Source organism: Hesperophylax consimilis, unplaced genomic scaffold (assembly GCF_061612785.1).
Source record: "Hesperophylax consimilis isolate HC1 unplaced genomic scaffold, BYU_Hcon_1.0 scaffold_32, whole genome shotgun sequence".
In the NCBI taxonomy this organism is placed as follows: domain Eukaryota; kingdom Metazoa; phylum Arthropoda; class Insecta; order Trichoptera; family Limnephilidae; genus Hesperophylax; species Hesperophylax consimilis.
Window position 1 is genome coordinate 1,936,900 of NW_028301262.1, and position 10,547 is coordinate 1,947,446.

The window sequence follows — 10,547 nt, forward strand, 5'->3', positions numbered from 1 at the left end:
GTTCAACAGCTCGGTTGTGTTTTCTTCCTCCTACAATATGGGCCATTTCAAGACCTATGTTCACTCCTTGCTCTCTCCCAAAAGACCCTTCACACAGCATTCCTAAATATGACACAGGCAGTGAGGGAAATTATTTTCCTCAAGGGCGTTCGTGTGCTTTTGATTTAATGTGAAACAAAATTGAGTAACTAAGTAACAGGGGTGAGCAGAGAGGCCAAATATCTCGATCTAGGAACACACTTCTTTTCTTGTTCACATTAATAAATCGTTCCATATATACTCTTCTATAATTCCTCTTACTCTTGACATGGCACGACTCAAGTTTTGGTTCACTTGTTCCTGCCATGTCTTCATCGTGCGTCCCCGATCGTCGCTAGTGTAGATAATCACGCCGTTTCTTATGCAGGGGTAGGCAGAGAGAACGGATCGGTGGCACACACTACTTGCTTCATTCACACTCATACATACTCTTCCGTTATTCCGACACTTGACATGGCCAGACTCAAGTATCTGGTTAACTTGATCGTTCCATGTCTTCCTCGGGCGTCTCCAACTTCTTCTACCTTTCACATTCTCGTCACATATTTTCTCCTTTCTTCGTTCATTCGATCTACATGTCCAAACCATTTAAGTATATCTTTCTCACTACGCTTACATAAGCCACATTTCTCACTGGTTTTACACTTATACGTCTCAGGGATCTCATTTCTCCAGCATTCAGTCTATTTCCGAGGCAGTTCCATGCCTCATTGCCATACATTAGGGTAAACAGGGTAGGCAACAGAACTCCATTGTGGACGGTTAAAATCGCTTCATTGGACAATTTTTGTTTGCGCCAACCGCGTTCAGTTATATTCAGACATTTCCAAAAATTGACAGATTTACGAATAACAATCCAAATAAGAAAGTTGAATAAAATCCACTCCAAAAATTTTTACTTTTTATTTATTTGATAACAATTATAACAAGATAACAAATTTTCAAAGCAAAACATATAAAACTGCTACAATATCAATTTATATCATTGTGAATCCGACTTCCACGGTTTCAAAATCAAAAATAAACTAAAATCACCTATTTTGTAAACGTCTAAATCTGCGCCTTTTGGTTTTCGGATCATATCAATTTTCAAAACGGTCCATGGTGAAGCAAAAAAAATGTGGACGAAGAATTGTGTAATTTTTTTGACCTTTTTGGTGGCGTGTAATGCATACGAGGTTCCTGAAACTGTCAAGGCTCTTGGCTGGCACACTCTGGACTTCCAGCAACTGCCGACTCCAGCGGACTTGGCTTTCGGACTGTCTGAAGACGAATTTGAGGACTATTTGGACTTCTGGCTACAAAAGAAGACGGAATTGACTCTGAAAAATACCATTATTCAGGATGAAGTTGATTCGAGAGGTCAGTTATTTTTATTGCTTTAAACTACGTTATATTGTAACTTGCTATATTCCCCGGCGTTGTCCGGTTTTTATTATAATTTAATGAGCAAGCAGCATCCTGTTGATACACTCATATCCGATTTCACAAAAAGTTTAACAGTAATTAAGTTATTGCCATTGAAAATAAGTCAATCCTTTCTTCCCTCCAAATAAGAATCCAACAGAGCTTTCAATAGATTTATATTGGTAGAATGGAGGACATATTGTGGAAGTATGTTCCATGCATCCACTAGTTCAATGCTAGCAATATTTCAAATCCCCGCAGCTATGTAACTAAGAAAATCAAACAAAATAAAGCAAGAATAAGAGAAGATGTTTTTTTGTAAACAGTATTTCAAATCCCCGCAGTTATGTAACTAAGCAATACAAACAAAAAAAATAGAGGAGATGTTTTTTAATATGAGATTATTTTGATAAAAGTATATTATTGCTATATTTAACTTTATCACATATTTTTTATCATCTCAATTGATTAAAATTGGAGATACCCGACATTTTAAATACGGAGATTAATCCAATTATTGATTATTAACAATGATATTAATACTTAGCAGATTTGTATTGTATGAGGTGACGTGGTCCCGGCGTCGCTCGGGGTTTTGACTGGTTTGTAGTAATGTTTGGAGGTTGTGAGTTCTAGTTTACCTGAAAACTGGGTCAATTTTTAACTACTCAGGTTCATTTGAGAACAAGCAAGTAGTACCCGTATAGTCAATTTGTTCGATTTTTTAAACATCACATATTATGGTCCCATAGAAATTGTTGTGTCTCCCACAGTTAGAAATATGAACTATAAAAAGAAAAACACCAAGCTTTAAATACAAATACAGAAATTAACCACACAATAATAAACATGTAAAGCTCCATCAAACCAAAAGTTCCGACCGCAATTTGAGAATTTTTTTTTAAATGTTGTGTTTTTTTATTATCAGTAATTTTAGATCAGTATTTAGACGCGACAACGTTAATTTTTTAAACTTTTTCTTGTTTTCATTCAGAATTTGAATATTTCAAAAATTGTGTATTTATAATTATAAAATTTGAAAGTGTATTTTATCACACTTTAAAAACAGTTTTTAGAAATATACACACTACACACAAATTCTCTGACTTTTTGACACCGTCTTTAAGACCGGCCCAGATATTCTGAAAGCGCGATCTCCAAACTTAGTATTTAACGGATGACGTTGTGATCTAAGATTTAACTGCCACAGAACAGTGTTTTCCGGAACGCATAGACGTTCAGAGATGTAGGGTGGGCCCATTTCATTGATGGATTTAAACACCATCCAGCACAATTTGTACTCGATTATTTCAGGGCACTTGAGCCAGTGAAAATAACGAAGGTGTTCTGAAATGTGCGAATATTTTGAAACTGGTTATGAGCCGTGCTACTGTATTAAACTTTTATTGAAGTTCGTCAGTTTGATATTTTGGAAGGCTGGAATAAATTTCGTTGCAGTAATCGAGACGTGAGACTTCGTAAGAGTTAATAAGTAGTTTTGTTGCCTCTGTAGGAAGGTTTCTTCAGACAGACTAGAGTTGTCTTAGGTGCTAATTATTTGACTTTTATACGAAAAATCCAAATTTTAATTGACACCGAGAAGTTTTACTGTTGTTTTGGGGATGATATCGCTGCTGGATATAGAAAAAAGGTGAATCGTATTTGAAATGTTGACGTTCGCGTCCACCATCCAGCACAAATTGTACTGTATTCTATGAGGGAACTAGAGAGGTTACGAATGAATTCTTCACCAGAAGCACATCTCCAGGGCACCTAACTATTTTCTTTGATCATAAGTATCCGCAAATCCCCTACTTTAGCGAGGAAATCTTTAATTTAATCAGATGATCAAGTGTGGAGTTAATTATGTATGTATTTTCTGTTTTAGCCTCCTGTTCAGTGACTGTGTCGTCTCTGACAGAACCACAGCCCGTGTACGCGACTGGTGGAGCCCTGCTGGCCCCCTCGGGCAACTCTGGCAGTATTGCCTTCTCCGACGGACAGGTGGTCACCATGGCTTGCCCCAGTAGTACCTTGAGCCATTCCTCAACGACCAGCAAGCCAGTGGAAGCCGTGAGAAGTTTTTTATTTTATTTTTTGGTTTATCTTAATGTTATATATAATGTAAGAATATTGTAAATTTTGATCTACGCTAAAATTTGTTGTCCCCACAAGTTATTTCATATCGTATTAGGGATTGCGCTAATGATAGAAGATATATTTACATGTTTAATAACACATTTGTTTTTACTAAAAGTTTATCAGGAAACCTAGCAATAATCACTTTTCTACGTGTACCTAATACCTAATACAGCGCTCTCTTATTAGCGTTTGTTCTAGGGCTGACCCTGTTTGAAGTTTTATCTCCAAAATCTAGTATAACTCGATGTTATTTTCAGAATCTCGTCTGCACCGGAGGAACTTCCTTCTCGGCGTCGAGCTGGCTCTCCGGCACGATCGGTTTCTCCACTGTGGCCTGCACAGCACACTCCAAGCCCACAGAGGTCAAGGGGAGCAGCTGCGTGGACGGAGGCACTATCATCACTGTGGGTCTGACTGCCGCAGGCAAGGCGCACACCATCATGACTATCTGCTTCCACGAGACCAAAGCCGAGGTGTTCTATGTGCTTTATGACCAGAACCCCGATAACGCTGTATACATGTCTGGTGTAGCTAGACCTTCCTTCTCACGTGAGTTAAAAAAACATCATATTTTTGCATTACTTCCCCACACAGCTTGCGTCGTATTTTAGGATGCTGTGTGGGTTTTTTTAACGACTCGAATACTCACATCAATAACTGGAATATGAGTTGAGTGATTGGCTTCGAGTTAAACAACCGTTCTTTGGAATTTTAATACTGATAGATGACGGATTTCCTCAATATGGTGTTGACCATCGTCCGTGCTAGACCACCAGAGACTTTTGGAGACGGTCTGTTCTGTTTGGCCTTAACCTTGTCAGAACAGCTGATCTTATGAAATCTCAATAGGAAACTAAGTTTTCGCAGACCTCACAAAGTCTGTTTGATTTTTTATACACAGTGGGAACCTTTTCAAATGACTTTGTCTTCTTTTTTCACAGAGGGTGCCTTCTACCCCGGCCTGAGTGTGGACACGTTGTATACCCAGGTTTCACAGAAGGCCGCGTTTGACACGATCCTTGGCTCTGGGGCCGCCGACAAGTACATCAATACCACCTACTTCCTTGCTCGAGGACATCTCGCCGCCAAGACCGACTATGTGTTCTCTCCGGCGCAGAGGGCGACCTTTACCTTTGTTAACGTGGCCCCGCAGTGGCAACCGTTCAACGGAGGCAACTGGAACACTCTGGAACAGGTAATCTTCTTAAAATCCTCTTGTATCCAAGATGGATATTTCCGTTACCTGTTTTTTCACGTTTTTCGATAATTTTAATACCCCAGTAAAAAGAAGCCAATTTTTTTTTTTTAAATAATGCTCATTTAACAAAATGATGATATAGGTATGTAATTATTTCTTAGCCTAAATTTGATAACTTAAAATACAAAAAATAAGGTAGGACATATCGGTATTCGATATTTGCAATACCTTTTGGTCAAACATTTTTTTAAAATTTTGTTGGGTATGTTGGTCAAATCTCAATTTAAGTTTTGCATGAAAAATGCAACTCAGCAGTTCCCTTTAGTGAAAATAGAGGTTTTGGTTGAACAAACGACCCGTTCTCATGTGACAAATTAATGTTAACAGTGTGCAAACGTTTACGAGCGTTTATCAAGACTTTTCAAGTTCGAGCATCTTCCATCGAAATAATGGTAGAACAAGTACAGATTTTTTCCACCTGACGCTTATGCTCTAAAGATAGCAATTCGTTTGTTAAGATGAGGAATGTGTCAAACGCACCGCCCGTTTCTGCAGATATCTGAAGGCCGCAGTCATTTTCCCTCACATATGATTAAGTTATTTTATTTAATCTGTGCGATTGTGGGAAATGAACCCTTGACCCGTAGTCACAAAGCAAGCACGCTCTGTTTAAATCACACCCACCAAACATGCCATCGTTACGCTATCTCGAAATACACTTTATTCAAAGAATAATCTTAAGCTGCCATCCATCATTACAGATTTTAATCATATTTACAAGGAGATTATATTGGAAATTCTATATTCAATCAATAACTTAAAAAACAACAACATAGTCTAGTCTCAAATCATTCGCTGTTTTAAATAAGATATAACATAGTCGTATATTAACATATTAGAAATTAAAAGAGGTCAGGCAGTTGGACCCGCTAGACGTTGGACTATACCGTGAAACGATACACACATGTCCTCAACATAGTACTAGGAAAAAAATTATTCACACTTTTATTGGCGATGCACTACGTATTAATGCAAAATCATGTGTTTTTTGTTTGAAAATTTGGTCGCCTAGAAATGTTTCAGATGCTTTAATTAAATACTGCGAGTAGAATACATCTTGGCCTTTGAAATAATCGAGTATTTTTGAGAAAGGTTTTTTTATAAGCCCAGAAAAAAATAATCTATAAGGCCTATGAAAACTGTTTAAACATCAAAATCTCCTACTTACGAACCCATTTTCGGTTATGATTTTATTGTATAATGTGGCAAATTAAGTTATTTATAAAATGATCGGAAAAAAAAAATTATGAATGAACATCCACAAAATAAAATAAAAGGCACTTTTTGGCCATGTTTTTTTCTTGCATAAATCAAAACAGGCGGATGGCGTTACGCGGGAATTTTAACCTTATCGCCATCTACGTAAGGGGTGTTATTGATAGCGGCTCGATTTACAATATTAAACGACGTAGTGCATCGCCTTAAGCGGAAAATATTGCTCGGGCAAAGATGGAGGACTTATCTACCAGTGCTTTGAACTCGAGACGCCCGGGTGGGAATCTTACGCATTTGTCCACTCGGTTATTATTCGGTTAAATTGATATGATTTAAAGGTTTACATTTTAAACAAAATACAAATATTTCCGTTTTAGAAAAGACTAAACGATTTTCGTCTAATTCTCTTCGTTTGAAGAAACGTTTTCGTCTTCTGCGCTTGTTTACATTGTATAGTGTGTTTGTTTATATAATAATTAATATTTCAATCCAACGTTATTAATTTGTTTATACGCAAATTTTTATGAGCTGGAATAACTCATTCTTTATTACCGGGTTGACATTAGATTGTTCCAGGATATTTTCAATTACTATAAGACATTCTTGGAGATGTTGCTACACAAGGATTTTGAGTCTAAAGAAAAGAATTCATTTCTTTAGACTCATTGACATTCCTTTGGACAATAAACTTATGAGAAAGAAAAGACAGCGATACAAACCATCGAGGTTAATAATGGCTATGACATAAATAACATCGAAAAAATTATAATAATCATGAAATATAAAAATAAAATTAATTCAAACTATCCGGTAAATAATAAAAATTAGAAAAATTTGCATGTCTCGAATTAAAAAAATGTTAAATAAAAATTAAAAAATGCAGTCTAAATATAGCTTAACCAATAATAACATAGGAACAAACCTTTAAAACTGCAAAAGTAGAAATCCTAAACTTAATAATAGTGGCATATATTATGAATTAAAATGTTCGCACGCCGACTGCAACGCTACTTATATCGGACAGACGGGAAGGGCTAAATCAACTAGATTCAAAGAACATATAAGATGCTATAATAATAAAAGCACTTTTTCAAAATTCGCAGAACATCTCTTAGTGAATAATCACGTCCCGCTTGACAACAATGAACTTAAACACTTGCATATAGAAAGAAAGGGCAATAGTTTATATTTACTAGACACTAATATTACATTAACTAAAAACTAAAGAAAATTATTTACTTCCCGCTTCTTAGCATATTCACATAACCTAAGCAATATAAACATTTAAATACATTAATAGCAGATACATCATTATTAAACAATAAACATAACATTACTGTGTGGAAAACAGACTTCAAATTACCTCACAGAATATGAAATCTATTGTCACAATTATTTTATCAGTAAATCGGCTTAACCGGTAATAAATCATTTTAAATTGGTAGGGGGTAAAATAGAATCATATAAATAAGTCGTCTAAACGTGGTTATAACCACAGTTTAAAAATGGCCTTGAAAGCCGAAACAGCTGAAACAATAACAAAAACCAAAAAATACTTGCTGAACGATTTACATTAAATTTTCCAAAAAGTAATACCTATAATTTATATATGTCTTCCGGTTTTTTTCAAGCATGCTATTATGGATGGATAATAGAAGATGTTTATCTTGTACGAAACAAATTTTATATACTAAAAATGTGGTTCCTACGAATTTTTTTTAAATTTGTAGAATTAGTTAGCAAATCAAACAACCGAGTTGTAAAAACGAGAAACTCGCAAGTAATCCTTTAACGTCGTTATTATAACGTTTCAGAACTTGAGACTGCGTATTGGGGTCGCAAACGCAAGGACTAAGGTCTACACCGGCACCTGGGGCATCCTTCAACTGAAGGACAACAGTGGAACTGCAAGGAACCTTTACCTCAGTCCTTCAGGAAGTAAGATCCCTGTGCCGCTGTGGTACTACAAGGTAAGATATAGCACATCTATTTATATCTATAAAATCACATCACTACGTTCGTACAATCTAATCTCCAAAATCGCTCAATCAATTTCAATTAAATTTTGTGAATGTATATACCTAGTTGGTTCAAGTTTAAAAGATGTGAAAAATTTGGACCCGATAATTGGTAATGTTGTCAAGTTAAAAAAAAATAATTCTCAACATTTATATTTTTTAGATTTCTCATCCAAAAACACATACAACTATAATTTTCAACTTCCCTTCATAGAAGGCGGTCTGTGGCAGGACATCGTCTGCCTGGGTCTATGTATTAAAATATTATATAAATAAAAATGTAAACGTTCTTTTGTTTAAAATCTTAAATCTCAAAAAGTTCTTTACCGATTTTTTTGAAATTTGTATGCAATTTTGTTGCGTTTGAAGACGCGTATGTTTTTTTTAAATAAAGGTGTCACCGTTGGACAGACATGCTTTTAAAAAAATAAAATTTCTAACTTCTTAATAAATTAGCAATACTTTTCTCCGTGCATGCAAAAGAACAGTTTTATGCTAAACTTATTTTTTTGTTTCATTAAGTAATATTATTATAGCCTTCTTGTTACTTTATCCCGTGCTGTTGAACCCATCGACTCTACAACTTCTGTGAAAGCATTATTCAATTTTGGTACAAGTAACTATCTAAATAACCGAGTCCTGATATTGCTGTTTCACTGAGTTATGTTATTACAGCCTTCTTGTAACTTTATGTCGTGCTGTTGAACGCATTTACTCGACAACTTCTGTGAAAGCATTGCCAATAGCAATCTAGAGTCCTGATAGTGTTGTTTCGATGGAGTAATGGTAGTTGGTTTTCATTAACACCTGTCTTCCGAGATAACACACTGTGTAAATTATTTATTTATTTATATATACGCCTAAAAAGGCTTATACATAAAAGTGATACACGATGCAGTGTACATATGAGAATATCTGTATTATACAGGAGATACTGACAGTACATAGATGTAATCCATTGTGAAGTAGGTACAAAATACACAATTGTGATTACAAGTGTACTCTCTAAGCGCCCTTGAGGTGATTTTCTCACGAAAATATTAAGAAATAATTAAAAAAAAAATATGAAGCAATATTAGTAAGACGTAAGAGTAAAATAAAGTAAAAAAAAAGGAATTACAACAACACTACATATAAGACAAAACATTAAAACTAATTTACCAACGCTACTCTAATTTGTAGGATTCAACAAAGTGTTGGTGTAGATTATGCTTAATTATTTAAATGGAGTCAATAAATAAATCAATGGCACCCCCATACTTGTTGCCCAGATCATGCATCCTATTGGTCAGTGAGTGTCTCTGATAGTTGGTCGAGTATTTATTGCAGAATAATGTTATATTTTGTTTTGTATTCCTAGTCGGCACATGGACTTTAATAGTGGCAACGATGGAAGGATTATCAATTAAGTTGTTAATGACTCTGTGTAACACAACCAGGTCTGAAATAATTCTCCTGTCAGACAGTGTTATTAGATGCAATTGATTCACCAAACTGACATAATTAATGTAATCAATAGGAATTCTGAGCTTAAAATTTTCGTACTTAAGAAATTAGTGCTGAACTCTTTCTATATTATTGGATTGAACTTTAATGAAACATGTCACCATCTCATTAAAAGCTACTTATAATTTGCAGGTAGTACACGAGCCCAGCACCGGCAAGGCCACCGCCTTCCTGGGACTGAACAACCCGCACGTGACTCTTGCCGAGGCGCGAGCTCTGGCGTTCTGCACCGACCGGTGCGCCGGCAACACCGCATTCAGTTGGCTCAACTGGCAGAACACCAACGTGGGCATGGGCTTCAGTATCTGCTGCAATATCGCGGACTTCAGGGCGGTCGTCACCCGCCTGCCCGCCTTCACCGCTAACGGCGGACTTTTCTCCTAGACGTCTGTGCAACCTGACTTCAGATTTGTGCAACCTAACCTAAGCGTTTTACAACTCAAACTAAGATTTGTGGAACCCAACCTAATTAATAACCTAATTCCATTTCCAACTGGCAAAATTTTTGCGTGGGTATTCAGCATTCACAATAACATCGCCGAAATCAGTCATTAGGTTACTCATTACTCTAAGGGTTACTCACCGCTCTCATTGGACATCTAGTAGACATCTGCGCAACGTGACCTAAAGTTTGTACAACCTAACTTAACCTTACATTTTTAAGGCGTTTTCTACTACAAATTCTAAGATGACCACCTGATCTGATATCAAAGTTAATATTTTTTATAATCTTGCATTCAAAACAATAAAAAGCTGTTGCCTACAGATATCATGTTATTTTTTTCTAAAACATAATTTATCCAACCCACAGTTGTTACGGTTTCATAACCTAACCTAACCAAAATCGTCATGAGGCCATCTTGAAACGTAACCTTCAGGTCCTATAGATTTATTAAAGATGCTTTCCGATGTACGTCCGTTTCTCAATAAAATCCAAATGGAATATTTGTGAACGTATCCGA

At 36.0% G+C, this 10,547-nt stretch overlaps 1 protein-coding gene across 1 annotated transcript; it reads left to right on the plus strand.

Annotated features, from left to right (window-relative positions):
* Positions 1-1,036: 1,036 nt before the first annotated feature.
* On the plus strand, positions 1,037-10,254 carry LOC149409280 (salivary endonuclease-like). Its single transcript, XM_089650005.1, has 6 exons — positions 1,037-1,401; positions 3,335-3,519; positions 3,846-4,137; positions 4,530-4,783; positions 7,876-8,031; positions 9,718-10,254. The coding sequence occupies exons 1-6, from the start codon at positions 1,158-1,160 to the stop codon at positions 9,967-9,969; spliced, it is 1,383 nt and encodes a 460-aa protein (XP_089506131.1). The 5' UTR covers positions 1,037-1,157; the 3' UTR covers positions 9,970-10,254.
* The last annotated feature ends 293 nt before the right edge of the window (positions 10,255-10,547 follow it).

Excerpts from the sequence above, each read along its gene's own strand:
- LOC149409280 (XM_089650005.1), top strand. The coding sequence starts at position 1,158 with ATGTGGACGAAGAATTGTGTAATTTTTTTGACCTTTTTGGTGGCGTGT. Across the intron at positions 1,402-3,334 it reads GGATGAAGTTGATTCGAGAG|CCTCCTGTTCAGTGACTGTG; the intron begins GTCAGTTATTTT and ends TTTCTGTTTTAG. Across the intron at positions 8,032-9,717 it reads TGCCGCTGTGGTACTACAAG|GTAGTACACGAGCCCAGCAC; the intron begins GTAAGATATAGC and ends TATAATTTGCAG.